Here is a 20339-nt window from a genome sequence, read left to right on the forward strand (position 1 = left end):
GGTAGTCAGTGTTTTGGGGTTTAATTTAACTCATGCTGTTGGGTAAATCCTAATGATGGCTTCATATTGTTTCTGCTTTTCATCCATGAAGATAGAAACACATAAAGCAGCAGTTTGTCATTAAAACCAGAAACCGCATCAGGGGCCCCACATCAGACTTTCACTGTGGCGCTCTAAATGTGTCATCTGTCGCCACCTGCTGGTATAAGCTAAAGTCACACCCAAATGCAAATAAATCATGACAAATTAATTGGCTGCTTCTACGGCCAAAACAATTATAACATTGACATGAAATGTGAGCTTTTTTCTTGTAATGTTTTTCTGTGGTTTTCTTTTTGATGAGTAATTTCTTGGTGTATGCTCAATGCCAAGCAATGACAGAAACATTTTCTATAGAAATCTTTTATGAACACCATTGATGGCAGAATGGAGAAAGCATAAAGCAATCCAAAATGTAAGGAAATATATGCCAATTTACATTTGATGGTCAGATGTGTTATTCTAATTATTATATTTTCAACATTTTGTACACAGAAGAGGCTTGCACAAATGTAGCCATAGAAGACATAAAAGTAGGCTGACCCAGAAGCCATGGTACAGTTAAGAGTCATGTTTATTTACAGCAGAATCCTGAACAAGGATAAAGAGGACAGGGCACAGGGAGATGGTGTCCGAGATCAAGCGCTTCAGGATTCATGTTTCACTACACATTTCTTAATTTATTTATTCACCATTTGTCTATACAGAATCCATTCAGCCTTAATATCAATGCATCAACAGAGTAAGGTCCTCAGCTGGATGGGGAAAATAAAAAAAAATCTAAAGCACTAATGCAAAGAAAACCTTTACAAACAATAGGGTAAAAACACATTTTCAATTTTCTAAAAAAAAAAAAAAAAAAAACAGAACTCCATTTATTTTTATCACCATATCATATCCCATAAATGTATTTATGCACATATAAACTTGCTTTTTTACAGTAAATATGTGTATACATACATGTATATAAAATGTAATTTCTAGCCATAAAGAAGTGAGGGTTTGGTGGTTTGGTGTTGCGGTTCCATAGTGAGTTTAGACTGCGTGGGTTGGACGTCCCAACCGGATTCACTGTCATTATACTGGGCATTTGAGATCAGCGCTGGCCAGAGGCAGTCCTTCTGACCTCAAGTCACATGGTGCCAACCTGCTGTAGTCCTGTAGGTGCAGTCTAAGAAATCATACACTGTACACTTGTCATGCACGGTCAGTTAGCTTAGAAAAGTTAAAAAAAAAAAAAAAAAAAAAAGAAAGAAAGAAAAATTGTTCACACATTAACTTCCTGCCCACCATTTTTTCTAGTATGTATTAGCTATCGTTTTGCAAGCACCACAAAAAACAGTGGAGGGACAGAGACAGACTTTGGAAACAATTGATGACAGTCAAATACATCCATCTGGTTATCACAGAATAGAACAATGTCATGATTTAGATGACCAAGTAACTGTCTCCCCTTTTCTAGACAGACTTTGTGAACATTATTTGATCAGGCACACCAAACACACGCACGCTCAGTGAACACAATTTGTAACTTTGAACCTAACCACAGTAAACTGCATGTGAATCCAAAAACTCACAATAGTCAGGCCTTCATCAGCTGAGGTGAAACACTGACATTTTCCAAGTTCAGATAAGATGCACTGAGCTGTCCATTATGGAACAATGGGTTTGATCTCATCACACACAATTTGTAATAAGTCTCTAAAATAAGAGGCTTTTAGTGTTTTCATTATAGGTTGTGCAGTAAAACAGTACAAAACTCGCCATGATGAAACGTGACATATAAAACCTTAAAATGAACATTCATTTATTTCCAAAAAACACTGTTTATAAGTCCATCTGTCCAGAAAAAGACTGGTATAAAACTGGCCATTGAAAGCATAATCATTAGGTTTTGACATTTGGCATGTCTCATGTTCAACTACATACTCAGGTGTATGGAAACCTGACTATTGTCACTGTTTCAAGCAAGATAATGATTTCAAATTAAAACCAATAAAAGAACTATCTTCACCCTTGTGTCACTCTCTCACACTCAAGGACACTCAACACAAGAGCAGGAAACTATCAACCAGTGTAGTTTTTCTCCATAAAAGGGCAGCGACTGATTTAGGAAAAAACACCCTCTAATCGCAGATTGTTTTCAGTCAAAATGGAGCAGGATTGATCTGCTGGCTGGCATTAGTTTCCTGTCCTAATCGTCATGCACCCAAACACAAAAACTCAAAAAAAGTATTGCAAATACATGTGTACAGATATATACAAATAAAGGCGGCCCCGTCAACACTGGGGGCTGCTTAACAATTTATAATGCATCATTTCTGTATATGCCAAGAATAAAACTTTTCTAAATAAAATACATAGTTATTTGTGAGGGCTGGGAATGGGCAGCAGATGAAGGGTGAGGAGCTCGGTGCATTGTCTGATGAAACACAGGGGCAAAGGAGGACACACTCAAGGGCCATCCCACCCCTGCACTGTCCTATACAACAGCAACAATCCATTCGGCTGTGTGCGTCTCTTTAAATTGTTCCATAATATTAATCATTAATAATCATTAATATTAATAATAAGGACAATGACAATGCAAAAAAATACAGAAACCCCAGACTGGTCTCACAACTCAAAGTCTACAAAAAGGGGGGAGGACCGTAGAGGTTTTCTGAGTGGTTAACTGATGCAGCAAATATTAAAAAAATTGAGAATGGGGCCTTTTAAATGAGATGATACGTGATAGAAATCCTGTACAACTAAATGCTTTTGACCAAAGTGGAGGCTACAAACAAAATGAGAAATAAGCAACAATAAGGAAAGTTGGGCAAAGTCTGGGTCCGAGGAGTTCTGGTCCGCACTGGTGCTCAGAGGGTTTCACAGGAGACTGGCAGAAAGCATGAGTGATGACCATGGCCTCACTGTGTGTGCCCTCTCCGTCTACACCAAAGAGAAGGGTCCACTCGCCGCACTTGTCCCGCACTCGTCTCTGCTCCCAGAGAGCATCATACCTCCAGGAAACGTGAGCTGGTCTTTGGGTGGAAGGGCTCCGACCACATGCGCCGCAGGTCTCCCTGTAAAAAGAGAAAAGACAACAACTTTTTAAAACATACACAAAATAAAGATCAAAGAATAGAAGTCTATTGTACATGATATACAGACAATGGATATTCACATCAGTAGAAGAGTGACCACAAGAACACAAGCAATGGTTAAAATGTGAGGCATGTGAAAAACTCAGTGGTCACTCTTGTTCTTCAGTTTTCATTCAACATTTGCATTCTCAATATTCTCAAAGTCTCTGGAGCATACCTTCAGGTAAGCCATGGTAAGCAGAGGCAGCAGGGTGAAGGGCACCAGGTAGAGCAGAGCGGGCTGAGCAGCGCGGTGAATCCTAGAGGCCACAGTGGCTGTCAGCAGACCTACAATTAACACACAGCATTATTACATATTACAGTTACTGTATGTATTTTAATCAACACATCATTCTAATGCCAGTACAATGAGTCATTTATTGCTTACCCACAAAGTAACCAATGAGAGTGCAGTGGAAATAGGAGACTCGCTGCATCCTCCCTGACATATTGGCGGGCCCTGGCACCTCTCCATTTGCCTGTTTCTTGTAGTTGTCGTATCGCAGGACAAAACACAGTAGTAGTCCTGGCATCACGATGTCACCAATCCCCAGCATTGAGAAGTGACTTCCTGTGGAACTGTACAACAAGATACATTCAGTTTGTCACCAGTACACTTATATATGTATATATTTTAGTATAGTAGTTATAAAAAGTTCTTATATTAAGTTATTTATAACTTTAAAAGCTATAAAAAGTTACTTTTTGCTGATTATTTGAGAGTAATTCTTGGCCTTTCAGTATTCATTTCAATATGTATTTACTAGCAGTGCGTTTGGCTAATAAAGACTTGGGATTAGTCACTTTGCCTTAGCCCTAGCGTGGTTTGTAGTGGGGTGTCATGGTACACATGGGTGTATTGTTTTGGTACAGGACATTTGATTCAGTCCATATTTCAAAATATGTGACAAAATAAAATAAAACGCAAAAAAAAAAAATGCTTAAATTGTATAATATAGTGATGTCTGTTAAACCATTTTCTCACTGCTCGACTAATTGCACATTTGATTATGAGATTGAATGTGCTGTCTGTGCAGTGGGGCAGGTAAAGTATTCCTGATTGTCTGGGTGGATCACGTCCACCCATGGATATAATGGACATGTGATATATCAGCCAACATATATCTGAATGGACATATAAAAATGTCTTTACAAACAAAATTACCTTAGAAATACCCCTATGTCCTTTATATTTGGTCAACGTTGCTGCTTCAAATTTCTGATTTCTTTATATATTTCCAAAAGTTTATATCCAAAGCCTGGCACAATCACATATGAACACGAACTAGACTGATGACACCATGAGCACTGGTGCTCCGCAGGCCTGTTGCAATAATTCGGTTGAACTTGAAGTAGAAAATCTATTATACATTTGAAATGTTAAAATATTTAATAGATAATTTAATTAAATAAGTGTGGCCCTGACCCAGGTTTATGCAGGGTTCAGCGAGCCAAATTTAATGCTTTTAAATTACTTTTTAATTCCACAGTTCAGTATTTTTAATGCCATTAATAGATGCAGAAAGAAAGATATTTAAAGGTGCATTGTGTAACTTTTCTGATGGAGGATCAGTCAAATGCTTTTCTCCAGGGAGATGTTATTACTTTCTTTGGAACATTTCACAGTATGGTAATACACTTTTCTATCTTCATGGAAACGAAACCAGACCAAGTTACAGGTCAGATCTGTGGAGAGCTCACAGATCTGAAATGAGCTCACAATCAGAATGCCTGTTTTTTGAGGTATTTTTGAGCTATAACCACCTGTAATTTAATTTAATTTAATAAATGTAAGTTAGAGCTGTTTATTGTCATACTGTGGAACATTCCAGGCAGAGCAATGACATGTCCATAAAAACAAGCAGGTCACACACTCTCCACCAGAAAACTTGCACAGCACACCTTTAAGCTTTCATCTCGCAAAAGTGACCGTTTTGTGACCATTCAGCAGAAGGACAAGAACGTATAGATAGTTATTATAATACAAAACATTTATAAAGCTTATTTACTGCAATATAATTGGGTGTTTTGAACCTAGTTTCACCAAATAGCTTTTGTATTAGGTATCTGTGCATTTATTGAAAATGTTTCCAGCCAAAACTCACTGCCCCAAACTCACTATGTATGGCTTCATTTGATTCTTGTGTATCTCCCAGCAACATTCAGCCTGTGTGAACTACCCATAAATGAAGGATTCCTCTTGGAGCAGTCAGTCTGAAACCTTTTGTAATCACAGACTTTTGATGACTAGTCATCAAATACCCCTACTGTGACTCTACAAATATTCTTACTATTAGAGATTATATAATGTTTTCAGTTATATTAAAGCATGTGCAGTTTTGGATTTTTGGGGGGGCAGATCAGGAGAGTCAAATTATTCAAAAGCTTATCGAATTAAAACAAGGGCCCAGTCATACCACTCCAAATGTGCAAAATGCACATATAGTCTTAGACCTGGTGCATTATGGGAGTGCAGGAATTAGACGGTCTTTGCATAGACTAGCCTACATCTGTTATGCATTATACGACAATGCATCTAAAGTTGTGCACACTTTAGGTGCAACAGTCTGTCTTATGTGGCCACTGTAGCTGAATGTAAACAGCATACACATCTAAAGAAACAGGGAAATGAAATGCCAAAACCTCTTGGCAGCTCCTTCATCCACACGAGTTTAACAGTAAACACTATCGGAGCCTGATCTGGGGCACTTGGTTCTGTGACGTGAGCAACCTGCCAAATTCTGAGTGAGGGGATGCGGGACATGCTCTGCATCAGAGCAGCAGCTTTTCTGCTGCAATCCCGAGGTTTCACAAGTGTGCCCCCATATAGGACCACAATACAGATGTCCACCGCTCTCTCTGCCCCCGGCTCGGGGCGCTCTCTCTGCCCCCGGCTCGGGGCGCTCTCTCTGCCCCCGGCTCGGGGCGCTCTCTCTGCCCCCGGCTCGGGGCGCTCTCTCTGCCCCCGGCTCGGGGCGCTCTCTCTGCCCCCGGCTCGGGGCGCTCTGGGCGCTCTCTCTGCTCTCTGCCCCCGGCTCGGGAGACTCTCTTCGCCAGAGTCGGCACACTGTCTACCTAGCACAAGGCACTCTCTTTGACTGACTTGGGGAGCTCTGTCTACTCGGCTCAAGTGCTCTCTTTGCTCGGCTTAGGGCGTTCTCTCTGGGCGTAGCTCCGGGGCGTGAAGTTACGTAGCTCCGGGGCATGAAGTTAGCCTCTCTAATCAGCAATAAACCTGGAGACAATTACCTGCCAGTGGGAATAAACATCTGGCGGTTCAGCGTATATGCCGTATATACGTTCCAGGTCATGGTACGCACAACATGCAGGCTATATTAACTTTATCTGGAATGTATTATTAACTTCCTTGAATGTATTGTAATAAATATTAGCTAGATACAAGAAAGACTTTTAGAACATCTACCAATATTTTTTTACTGCTGCTTGAAATGAAATGTAATGCTTTTTAAGGCCTTAATTTTGACAGAATGCATTTAATGTCTGTTCGCAGAGTCCTCCAGACTAACAAGTGACCACACCCTAAGACTTCTGAGAATTATCACCTTCAGGAGTCTTACCTGGGAAAGACCAGTTTTCCTGGTAAAGAAAGGCGAGGGACATCCCGGCTCATCCCTGGAAAATGAAGCTTCCGGGACAGGACGTCTATGGGATTTTCAGCAGGCTGGGTGGCCACTTTAACCATCACATTACTATTGAAGATATAGGCTGAAAAGAACACCTGGTGCATAAACAAAAAGGGGAGGCTCAGTATTGCCACTACAAAAAGAAACAAACAAAATCAGCAGACACTAGTGTGTATGTAAATATAAAGATTATAGGTGTATCAATTGACTATAACCTGAAATATACAACGTTTCACAACCCCATTTTTTAGCTCAAGACAAAAGAAGGTTTGATGTGTGTTTATTTTGAATATTTGCACTAAAACTTGTTCTTTTACATTATTGATGTGTTTTGCAATATGGTTATATCGCAACCATCTTGTTAACCATGTGGTTATATAAATAACAATAGCATGGGTATCTTTGTAAATGAAAACAATCATTAGGTCATCTAGAGTATACAGTATAGATGTGCTGCTGAGGTAAGAAGGAGAGAGTGTCATACCCAGAACACGTCATAGATGAGCAGACCCGACAGCAGCAGACAGGATACCTTCAGACTGGGCAGTCGCACAAAGGCAATCATGGCAACACACAACCCCATGGCTAAAGCTGATGGGAATGCAAACAGAACTCTGTTATTCTCATTTCAAGTGCAGCATTTAGATCTTCACTGGACTTGCATTGTGAAAACTAGAATTTTAAGCTTGTAATCTCATCAAAAGGAGTTGCATTTTCATGTGTACACGTTTCAGTACTCCTGCATGTTTTCTCAATCTCCTTCTCCAGAGCTCAAAACGCCATGCTTCCCTTCATGCCATACAAGTCAATCTCCATTAAGTTCCTATTCTATTTAAAGTCTAGAGTAGTGATGGTTACCCATGGGTTTGGCCAAGAAAATAGAATTTCATATGAGGAGGGGTTGGAGCAAATTGGGGGTAGAAGTCATGAAAACTGACCACCGCATTGTATCTTTACAGTCCACATGTATCTCTGCATTTAGGCACATCCATTTTCATTTCCTCATTAGGCTCTGATCTACCTGCTCTCAGTGCTGGCCCCAGCTCTTTTGGCATCCAAGGACAGATTTCTCATGGCACCCACTGCCTCCACAACAGCCTCATATTGGGTACTTTTGCCATGACTATTGAATATATTATCTTAAATATGGGCCTCAAAAAATTAATTATGATTAGATCTTCTGTCCATTTTAAACAAAATAGATGAAATTGCTTTAGGGTATTTTAGATCATCCTAGGTACAGTATGTATCTTTCTGGAGGTGGCACATTCACCTGCATGATTCCATGGAAAGGCAAAGTTAAAACCATATGTTGAATAGATTTACAACTTTCCGAAATACTGAGCAACAGGCTCTATTCACTCTTAAGTCATAAACCAGTAAGGCAGTTGAAAAGATGCAATGACAACTTCCAGCGGGCTCCGTTTGCGGTACTAAGTCTGACAAAATCTAGGAAAAATTAGAAAATGACCCAGTTTTCTTCATCTATATGTCATTGTAATGTTCTGTTACGTTCAGCTAATCAACTTTTACAACCATACCTCAGTTTTCATAATTTCCCCACTGACACACAACTCCGAGCTCACTGGGTACATGCAATTAGAAGAGATGAGGGTGCCAAATTCAAGATTATTCCAAACAGCACATATGTATAGAGTCTTCATTTTACCGCTGATCACATTTACTGCAATGGGTTTTTGTCAGAGTCAGTCGGCGAGCCCAGTGACAGTAAGTACACCGGAAGTTGTAACTGCATCTGTCCAAAATGTCTTCCTGGTTTGTGACGTAAGCATGAATAGAGCCTACATTATAGCCAAAGGATCAACATTTCTATGGAAACAAGTAGGAGGAGGCCCTCTCAGGACGAAGTAAAAGTCAGGTTTGTGAAGATGCAAGCCCACTTAGAGTAAGGACACATATTTTTCTATGAATTTCAGTGCAATAAACACATGAAACACAAAAAAACAAGCTTTTATTTTTAACTATTTTTGAGCTAAAATGTTACATACTGTGGCTTTAAACTTAACAATTGCACTTCTGTCTAAGATCTAACTGGGGCAAATCTTTATTATAAAAACTCATAGCTGTTCTTGTGTCATAGTTTGGGTTAGCCTGTGTTAGTGGTGCCCTCTGCTGGCTCCCTGTGCTTGCTCTCTAGCTCCAGAGCACACTGAGCTGCAGCCTCACACAGCACTATGGACACAAATACTAAAACCTGCAAACTTTTGTCAACAATCCTGACCTTTTATATTGCTTTAATTTGGGTTAGTAGGATTGTGCATGGATGAAGCTGCAGGTATTCTCTAGAGCCCGACCGATATATCGGCTGGCCGATATTATTGGCCTATATGGGCACCTGGAGACATATCGGCTATCGGCCGATATGCTTGCTGATACGGGCCGATATTTCACGTGGGCATGTTATACCTCGTTATAAAGCTTAGACTCTCTACATTATGTTCATTTAATCCAATTTACAGACAGATAAATGTCCTAATATGTGGCTCCACATCAGTATTTATCTGCGGAGTCATTTGTGTGTGTCCGTACTGTCCTTGAACACACCCCCAGAGTCACGTCACTTTACTCACGTGCTATTGTTTACACCCGCAGCGGTGCGCAGCACTGAGATTATATTCTTTTTACGGACAATCGGTTTGAGTCTGTATTAAAAGGACTTTTATTAGTGCAGACTTGTGATGTGAGGAGGAGCCTGTGTGAGCGATGAGTGTTGGAAATACATCGACTTTGAAGCTAGTTTTGGCTATTTGTTATTAGCGATTAGCTGCTGTAGCTCCCGCACATAAACAGGCTGTTTTCTATTGGTCTATTGTAAAGTGACTATATTGGCCGTATATTTGCTACTGGACCAGCATTGATATGTAAATGAGCTGTGAATAGACGTGTGAATGATTCCACATTTATGCATATAATTAATTACCGCGGCGCGCACATTTTTACGGCTAAAGGCTAATAGCGATTGTTTATTTACTAGCTAGGAGTTATGGGTCGGTCGCGATCGAAGCGGCTCTTTGAAGCGAACAACAGGAGCATGTTTCTTATTGGGAGCCGTGTTTTCTCTTTTTCTCACTTTTTCTCTTCAAGCCGCTTGTAGAGCCGTAGTTTGACAGCAGCAGCGGCTGAAAACGAAACTTTCAGAAATCTGCGTGTGCATAGGATTAAAAAAAAACTGCATATTTGGCTGCAGTTCAGCATAAAATGAATAAACCAGGACTAATCTTGGGCTTGAATGAGGGAGAGACCGAGTCCCGACACTCAGTCCTGGTTCAGTTCTGGTTTAGTCCTGTTTTACACATGGCTTAAATCTGTTTTAGTCCTGGTTTAATCATTTTTCAGTCCTGGTTCAGTTTTGGTTTAGTACTGCTTGCAACAAAACAATCTCAAGAGTCGCTTGGGAGCCGAAAGAGCCAGTTGCTTTAGTGAGCCGAGCCAAAAGAGCCGGTTCTCCAAAAAAAAAAAAACTGGAATACCCATCACTAGTAGCTAGAATGTGATGCAAAAATGCCATTAGCCCAATCTACTGTATGTAAATATGACATAAAGAGTCAGAATAACAATAAATGTTGCCTAAATAAACCCAATTTAGAATCCACTAGAGCCAAACCTAAGTTTTTTAAACAATTCAAGATTTACAGTGAATTTTTACATCACTAAATATATCGGCGATTATATCGGCTATCGGCAGCGACAACTTCCATTATATCGGTTTCATATCGGCCACAACAAAATCCATATCGGTCGGGCTCTAGTATTCTCTACACAGAAATAATTATAATATGCACTAAAGGAAAAGCCAAGGTAAAGGTGTGGTATATAATAAACTCCAAAACGCATAATATAGGCATTTAAGAGTCACTTACCATCCATGAGAAGCCAGTGTCCAGTCAGCACCCAAATGAGCACCAACATCACGGACAGGGAAAAGGACAGCAGCTCTGCCAGTGTGAAGCGCCCACAGCATCCAAAGGAAATTCTGGAGGAAACACAGAGATGTAATGTTACAAGCTGTATAGACTGACATGAAGAAAACTACTTAAGAAAAGTGGAACAAAATCAAGGCCAGTACTTTTACACAAGGCTGTGTTGTATAATTTGGCACAAAAATGGAACACTTGGTGCGCCCACAATATAAGACTATGTTTCAATGTGGATACTATGTTTTTTTGTGAGGCACTGCATAAACCTAACAATATAACCTGGCACTTTGCAATATCAGGTTCAAACACCTTCAACAGTAAATTAAAATCAGTGTGATTTAGTACTATAATTGAAACTTGAATAGCCTCAAATAGCAAACTGCAAACACTACACCTATGTAGGTAGTATTATGTCCACAGAAATATCCAGTCTCATTGTAAATTGCAAATCTAATACTTGTGGGAAAGTGGCAATTAGATATTTTCACAAAATGTTCAGCAGTAGTGTCTTTATCACAGCAGACAATGTTTGTGGAGTGTCTTGCTCAAGGGTCCTCCATATCCAATAAAGAAATGGGATTCAACCTGCACACCTTTCGGTAGGTGGCCAAGCGGCTACAGCCGCCCTACATTATTAGTCATTGTTAAGACAATAAAGGCTGTGAAAAGTGATAGGCTTGCAACAAAAGATATTTTCATATCCAATAGATGATGGGTGGGTTACTCTGGTGTTAATTTCAGATGCGTTAATAATGATTAAGTTTAAGTTTTTGGTCTAAAATACAGTGTTTAATCAAGTATGTAATGGTGGGCAAAATGTGTTCCCAATTGTAAAAAATTGCTTCCAAAGCTGCTATTGTTTAAAAGTGATGGTACATCTTAAAGAACTACCAATATTGTCACAACTGAACTCAAAAGAGAATTATAAATTAAAAAAACACTACAAGAAGTGGGAAAAATAAAAGGTTACTATGAATATGAATGAATAAAATGCAAATTAGTCCATTGTGTATTTATGTCATTTTGTATGAATGGCTTTGTCAAAGCAATAACTTTATTGAGGTGTGTGGGTTTGAGACCAAAAAAGCAAACAAGGAAGTGCACACCAATTCTAAGTAACAAACATGTCCTTTTAAGACTTACTTGTTTTGTGGGGCACAGGGTCTAGTCAGATACTGGCACATTGGCAACAGGAGGAATGCAAATGCAATTGTTGCAAGAACTGTGGACAAGCACAAAGCACACCAATAATAAACACTTGTATCATTTAGAGTGATCAAGATAATGACCTTTATAACATAGGAATATTAAAGAACCAAAGAGGCTTGTCTCTGTGTGCAGCCACTTAACAGAAACGAGCAGGCTCATAACACTAAATTGATGCTTAGCGCTCTTCAGTAATGGTTGACATCAGTAGTTACCTGCAGTGCAGATGGTGAACACCACCTGTACCGAGTCAAAGAAGAAGAACATGACGAGCAAAGACACAGACGCTCCGATTGGCAGGAACAGGGCCTGTGTTGAATCTATGGTCTGAATACCTGTAAACAGATGCAAAGATGCATAAGGCATAATACCAAACTCCACAACAAGATGCTTTCAAGAGTCGCCATGGTAGCATCAGGGTTGCCACTCTACTAAAGTTTCAAACTGTCTTGGCCCATTCAGTTTCATAATAAATAAAACATCCATTTCCATGCAGTTGTTTTGGTATATTTTTATTGTTCTCTAGGAAAAAGTAAATGGTTTCCCATGTACAGCACTGTGTCTCTCTTAATCTAAAGATCAATGATATGTTTGGGTCTTTTTTGCCATGAGGTCCACAGCCAATGCAGTCAGAAAAACTGATATGTGAATGCAATTTTGTGTTAAATTGTAATGACTTAATGTCTGAATGTGAATGTATCTGTTTATGCTCAGGAACGTAATATTGAAAGCCATTTTAATTCATTTTTTTAAACAGTGGTCAATCAATGAGTACACAAAATGTTCAGGTATGGTAATCTACAAGGTATTTTTACAGTACCACTAATCATGACAAAGTAAATTCATAATAATGCTAACACCAAAATCTGACATTATACTATCCTTTGACGAGAGGCAGACTGTGGCCATAGCCAAAGCAGAGCCTATTTAGTGATAAGTGGCTTTAAGCATGAAACTCACTGTTGTTTGTGTTGCTGTTGTTGAAAGACCCTGTTGTGGTGGGGTTCCCATCTTTATCCTTCTCCTGGTTCTCACAGTCCATATTTAATGATCTGATAAGAGGGAGAAGAGAGACACTTCAGTGATCAAAACAGGAGGAGTTTGTTGTCAAAAACCTTGACTGGCATTCATAGTCACTACATTTATGTAGTGAAAAAAAATTCACACTATTATTATAATTTAGTACATTTTTGGCAAAGCAGTTGCATACTATAGCTTTAATTTACTACATAAATTGTACTGCATTTTATGACAATTTGTGCAGATAAGATGAAATCTAAAAACATACCTGAAGCTGCCATAGACGATGAGGAGGATGGAGATGAGGAAGGTAGACACCTGGCTGGAGTCCACTAGGGAGTATGCCCTGAGAGACACAAAACACAAAGACATACAGGCGTCGTACTTTCTATTTACAATCCCCCTGATACAATATAACACAAGACTATCAACAATGGACATAGGTGCACAGTTACTTTATCCCAAAAGAGTTATCTAAATGTTGCTACAAAAGGCGTAATGCCATCTGCCATTTATTGACTTCATTTCCAACAGTGTAATTTACAGCTACACTCAGTGTAAGACGGGGGTGTGTTTGTGAATGTGTTTCGAAATTCTCAGGTTATTTGGAATGTTGAGCTCACAAAATTGATTCTTGTGAGCTTTGAGCCATGTTAAGAATGTTGCTATCTCATCAAAACATACCTGGAGTTGTGTTTTATTTCATTCACACATATTGAGTAACCCCTTATTTGTAGTCTGTCCACATCTCCAAAACTCAAAATGCTCTGTTCCACCTCATGGTGTCATGTAGAGGTAGATTTCAAACAGCTACCAATTACCTTTTGTTCAGAAGAGATTAAAAATAAAAAAATAATTCCAATTCTGAAATTATCCAAATGATTCTAGTGAAGGTGTACGGAGTTTCAAAACACTGGAGCACTTCCTGTATTACCACATTACATCACGAGGTGTTTGGAGTGTTTTCTGTTTGAGAGAAGAACAGTTTACATATGCAGAGTTTGTGTGCTTAAAATGTATGGGAAAAAAACACAACTCAGGATGTATTTGATGAGGAAACAACATTAAGATCAGAAAATAGCATAATAGGGGCCCTTTAAAACATTGGGAAAGAACAGGACTGGAAATGGATGACCACAAACAAATTGTTCTGAATTTAAATTGTTCATACAATGCAGAGAAAGCTAGCATATTTGTAATGTTTTTCTATGTGGGGCTTGCTAATTTGGTCATTTGCTACAACAATGGTTTAACAGACTCCAAGGTACCGTAACGAAATACATGAATGAAAATGCTTCAATGCAAAGTGAGTTAATTAGGCAAATGTGATTCTCCAATAAGCATTTAACTAGTTTGGTTTGGGAGAATTTCACATATAATACATTTTACTATATTTTAAAAATTCTAGAATGATACCAATGTAGATGTAGCTTTCGTAATGTATGTTGTATTGGTTTACAATTTGCAGTAAATTATGACTCTGAATTCTAGTGCAAGGACAAACAATAATAGATTGATACAGCGAGTTACAGTATATGACCTTCCTCTGGGCATTACTGACAGGACATTGTATGTGCTCACAAAAAAGTCTCTGCCTTACATTAGTCAAGCAACTTCATGAGCAATCTTGAACTAGACATTCAAATGTACTGAAAACGTTTCACCCACTGAAAATGTGTGCCATGTAAACCACAACTGGAAATCAAAAAGGCTTTGGTGACATTATCAAACAGGCCCCTCTGGAAAGACAATTGTTAGGAATTCCAAGAAATGACATAAATATGAATGAAAAGGTCCTTGTCGGTCAGCCTGAAATGAATACCTCAGTACTTTGCAGTACTGAGACCTGTTCTAATATGATATTGGTTTTCTTCTAAGTATGGTTAGTGAGCTGGTTTCAGAGAATGAAAAAAAATCTCCTATTGATATTTCATGTTCTCATATGGCCATCCACAGGGTTTTGGGAGCGGGCACATAAAATAGTCTGCTGTCTTGCTCTTCCATTCAACAGTATAATTACCAACAGACTTTTTAGGATAGAAGGGATGACATGTGGCTTGCTGTGGAAACTAGACACCAAGTTGCTTTAGCATCAGTCTCTAGCTTTTTTTTTTTTTTTTTAAATATACCTATGTAACAGGTGCACAAGATCTTTAAACTTTTCGACACATCCTAAGTATACATTCAGTGATTTCATTTGTAAAAAGGTGAAGAGCCTGCCAAATAGCTCCAAGCTTTAAAAAAAATTGACCTTGTTCTCAGTACACACATAGTTGCTAATGATGTCAGAGCCACTGTCAACTGCACAGGGTGAGAGATAGCTTCAATCCGCCGCCCGCCACACAGCTAATTCATATTCTAGCACCGAACGGGTTGGTCAGAATTCTCTGCACAGAAGCCTGGAGAACATGGGTGCTATAGATGAATGGAACATTTAAAAACAAAATACAATCCCGGACTGTTGAAGCCTGGATGGCGGCCCAAAGCGCCATAAGACGCCCTTGTTCACTGACAGACTAGGTTTTCAATAACACAATTCCAATAGCGACCTCCATCATCCAGTTGAATGCATGACCTGACCACTAAGGCCCAGGTCACCAGGCAACAATAAGAACTTCTCTTTTTTGCTATGGAAGAGCGCATGTCAAAAATAACATCTCACTCCAGTCTTTCCTAACACACTTTGAGTGAGATGGTGACTCACAGGCTTTGATCACTGGTGCTTGTATTTACAGCAGCTTACAGTAGGCACTGGGTGGGCACCTCCGCCTGGGAATTAACTTTTATCTGCCTCCACTTTCTGATCCAATTATGGACATAGTACCATGGACTGCTTCATAGCCAAGGACATAATTTGCAATGAGACCCTGTGCTGTATATGAATATAGCTAAAGAACTGCAGGCTCTAATTTGTAACGCTATACTTTAGTAGGATTTACTCACAGTAAAAAAAAAAAAAAAAAAAAAAAAAAAAAAGCTGCACCCCCACCTGGTGCAATCTTGCCAACTCTGTCATTTTGTGTTTCAAAATACAGAGAAACTTATGCATATACATCAAAGTTTACACACAAATATTAACAGCTATACTTCAAAGTCTTATCCCTGCAAAAGTAGTACATAAAATCAACTACGCCTTATAAGATCACAGGCTTATGTTAAGTGATGGCTTTGCTCTGGGCACAAGCAACAGGTGCTTCAGTAATCCATCAGTTTCAAACGGCTCAATGTGATGCTCTAAAGCAGCTGAAGCAAGTAAAGGGCAATGGTGATCATTGAATACATATACACATAAATGATCTGTATGAAATTGTTATCAAGCATTTCATTTGTGTAGAAAATAGTTGTCCTGTTTAAGATACAAATATTAATGAAATAAAATACTGTAGCAAAACGAAGATGTCTCAGTCAGTGAAATGTACTGACTGAGTACTGTATCTTGTATGAATTTTGTGTGGATGTTGTCTATTTTCATTGTGCCCCTGATGTCCAAGTCTTGGACAATTAAGATCAGTTACAGCATGTGGTTTCCTATTTTTGTGCATGCAGTAGATTGCCAACAAAAGCGGTCAAATTTGCATTAATATCTCCATCCTGAAATGCCATCTTTGGACTCAATTTGTCAATGTGATTACAGTTTTCAAGCACAATGGAAAGTGCTCCATTCTCACAGCGAACTTACACAATATGAGCTTTTACAAGCGGCTAGTAAAGTTTAAGAAAGGAAGAGAAAATAGGGGAAAACAACTTGACAAGACTAACAGATGGTGACATGCATCCACCTACCACAGCACAGAAATCAGGGACAATCCAAACTGCAGAACTTAAGACATCACAAACCTTCTAGCAAAGTACTCAGTAGGACAAAAAGTTAGCTTTAAACCATGTCTAGGCTGCTCTTTCATCAGGTTTCTGTTTGTAGACCTGTGATTGATGCAATTGTTAATTTAATAGGCACACTTTATATTATTCAGTCACTCTACGTTCTGTGTTGGTAAGTTACAGCCACAGTTGCAGCTGCCCAGGGACAGAAGCTGTGCCATAGGCATCTACAACCACCATCAATCAACCACACACAAGGTGGTGAAGTGTCTTGCCCAAGGACAATATGACAGAATGTTCTGGCTAGAGCGGGGATTGAACCACCAACCTTTGGCCTTAGTTTTTATTACCACATTAAAAGTAAAATCCATCAACTGATCAAGCAAGTATGACTACATACCAAAGGAATAATTCTAACAATAATATGGCAGTACAAACTAGGACAAACCCACACCCTTGTCGACTAAGATGAACTTGAATCCTAATAATGGTAACAGGTTGACTGTTATCATAAGACACATCAAATGTCAATCAGCAGCAGCCTACTAAACATTCTGCCCTTTTTGTTTTTTTGTGACATACTAATTAAAATATATGTCTACATGGTTTTTAGTTACTGTCCTGTCTTTTGAGGTTTAAAAACACATCAATTTAAACTATGGCATGTAAGCAACAGAATGCTGTCCTGGGTTTGCAAATGTCCCCTAGCCCTCTAATTAACTTCAGACAAGACTTAAATGTTTCATCAATTTTGTTTAGTACCCAAGAGACAGATCACCTTTATTTTAATCATTATTAGTAAAAATATGCCTCACAACTTTTCACTGATGGGCACAACAGTGCAGCTGTGCGTTTTTGTCGCATTTCCATCTAATAGCCCACTGCCATCTATAGGAATAAGCCATAAAAGTCAACCTTCATAATGCAGACACAGGGACTGACATTTCAATTATGTAAAGTCCGTTTCATCCAAACATATTACAGTTATTGTACAGTTGCAGCTTTGTTTTGTATGCTGCGGGTTAACGAGAATTGCCACCACTAGCTTTGTCATAAAGGAAAATGTGTTACTTTGTCTGTCCAAACCAATAAGCGAAACCTAGATGCATGCTTATTTTTCTTTACTAAACCTCTTTTGCGTATTTGGGCCATTCCTAGAGTGACCATACACTTTAGCTTTTGTATCCCGTTAGCATGTTAACTAGCTCAATAGCATTTTGCCACAAAAGCCCCACTTCAGTAGACCAGACGGTAGCTAGATAACGTTAGCATCAGCTGTTGCGTCTGATTAGCCTCTGTTAGCCTAAGCTGTTAGCATTACAAACGCTGCAGGAAATCTTATTTAACTCGGTTGTCATTTGGTTTTGTCATTAAATCAAACTATTTAGTAAGCGTTCTAAGCATTGTTTTTGTAAATCAGCATATCTACTAATGTAATAAGCAAGCCCTGTCCGCTAGGTTCACCAGTAGCCGCTGCTAGTGCTGTGCAGCTACTCCACAGCAGCACCAGCCCCGTGCGCACTCACCAAGATGAGTAGCCCTGCTCCGCCATATCGCCGAAAACAGGCTCCGCGACTGTGTCTAACACAGATTCCGGTCCCAGTGACAACCCGCTGGGATCAAGGAAAGGTTTTTGCTTTTCCTACACACTCCGTCTTCCTAGTAGGCAGTTTTAGGTAGTAACATGATGATACATCCCGGCTGCAGCTAGTAGTAATCACTAGCTGTGTTGCGATTGAAACGGGAACGATGGTTTGCTATCGGTAGGTGGACAAGACAAAGCACCCCGAGAAAAAACACTGGTGTTATTTTCGTCGGTTCGCTAATGTCCTGTCGTCACCCCAGCCTAGAGGGCTTGATTTCCAACAACGCTACGCCCGTTGTAAATCCATATTCAGTCTTTAATGGCCTGGATAGATGTCGCGTAGTCCTCAGTCTGCACCCCTCGCTATTATGGAAGACGTTCAGCTTTGTTTTCTATGGCGAGAGCGTCACGGGAGCGCGCACAGTCACCCTGCTGTAGGTTTACAAGTAGAACGTGCACTGAAAACGCCTGAATTTGTTTCTTTTTTAGCTGGCAGTGTAGTGCATTCAAAACATTTAGCCAATTGTTAGTGGTGTGAAAGAAGAATAACTGCACGCGAGATTAATATGGTATCCTTCATACTTAAAGGCACGCTTAAGTATCCAGCATTTGGAGATTGATGCTTTATTTTCACAAGATCTGTTGAACATTTAGAATTATTTTTCAAATTAGCTACAGACTTCTGAACGGTAATTTTATTGCTTTGCAACGAATATTCTACAGTATGACATGAAACAAGTAATCGTTATGTAGACTCCAGAAAACTTCAGAGTGCACCTTTAACACTAGAAATATATGCATAATATGAGAATGCCATAGTATAATCTGCGCATATACATTAAAAAAGAAACTGCTGATCTGTTCATTTAAAACCAAAACCTATTAAACTGACATTATTGATGAAACTTGAACAAAGACATTTGATATATAGGCCTACACTACATGCAGAACCATGCTCTTTTTTAGGGTGCCAATGGGGTTTAAAAGGATGTTGGGATTTCCACTACTCGTATTATGAAAGTGTGTGGGGATTATAGAAGTCTGCAATGAGCTGCTATTCTTACAGATTATGCACAATCTGTTTTTAGCCACTAGGAGGACACACTTTCAAACACAAGCAGTCCAGCAAGTGTTCAGAAAAACAAGCATTTAAAAATAAAATGGCATTACAATTAAAATGTGACTCAGATCAGTTTCATGGGTGACCATTGAAGAGTGCCGAAGGGGACATGACAAAATATTGTCTTATTATGACACAGAATTCACCTGTTAAATAGTTATATATTAGTCAGCTTTGTTTCCCTAAATACCTTTATTACATTTGTAAAATATGTGTCTTCAAGAGGAAAAAGGAATACATATCTGTTACATTTAAATGCTGAAAAGGTCAGATAATTATGAATGTGTTCCCTCCATAGCCTATGGGTCTATCAAAGACCAGATTCATTTCTGATATCACATTGGCTGTTCCATAGATTGTATATACAAATGGGCTGTTCACACCATCATGAAAAAATGTAGTTCAGATCACATACAAGCAAAGTCAGATTTGGGCCATTTTTGACCTGAAGAGTCAAGCGAGCCTTGAGCCATCTGTTGTGAGACAGGCAGTATGTGAATTGGGGCTTGTAATAATATGTATCACACAATAATATTTACATTTACATATATCTATATACATATAGATAGACAATTCAACATTAAGATGGTCTATTTAAGGAAGTATATACATTCTTGTGTTCTATGTATTCAGTGTTTACAAGTAAAAAGTATTTATTTGCAACTAAAACTGCATGAAACATAGCTTCTAGCTCGCTACAGTTTGAAACCAATAACTCCCAGTTTAAGTGCTCATAGGTGTGTGAACAAGCAACACTGAATAAACAATGAACTGCAAAATGTTAAGTAGCTTTGGGAAAACAGCCACAATTATGACAAACCCATGTCAATTTAGCTTCTATGG

General features: G+C 39.1%; 1 protein-coding gene across 1 annotated transcript; it reads right to left on the reverse strand.

The window, feature by feature from the left end:
• Positions 1 to 595: 595 nt before the first annotated feature.
• sppl3 (signal peptide peptidase 3) lies at positions 596 to 18781 on the reverse strand. The gene is made up of 11 exons (XM_020940198.2): positions 18318 to 18781; positions 13241 to 13318; positions 12913 to 13004; positions 12168 to 12287; positions 11890 to 11968; positions 10690 to 10802; positions 7293 to 7399; positions 6743 to 6903; positions 3553 to 3743; positions 3343 to 3452; positions 596 to 3104 (listed from the first exon to the last, which is right to left on the reverse strand). The coding sequence occupies exons 1-11, from the start codon at positions 18341 to 18343 to the stop codon at positions 3036 to 3038; spliced, it is 1146 nt and encodes a 381-aa protein (XP_020795857.1). The 5' UTR covers positions 18344 to 18781; the 3' UTR covers positions 596 to 3035.
• Positions 18782 to 20339: the final 1558 nt, after the last annotated feature.

This window comes from Boleophthalmus pectinirostris, unplaced genomic scaffold (assembly GCF_026225935.1).
Source record: "Boleophthalmus pectinirostris isolate CB_2022bp ecotype Guang Dong unplaced genomic scaffold, ASM2622593v1 HiC_scaffold_18, whole genome shotgun sequence".
Taxonomy (NCBI): Eukaryota; Metazoa; Chordata; class Actinopteri; order Gobiiformes; family Gobiidae; genus Boleophthalmus; species Boleophthalmus pectinirostris.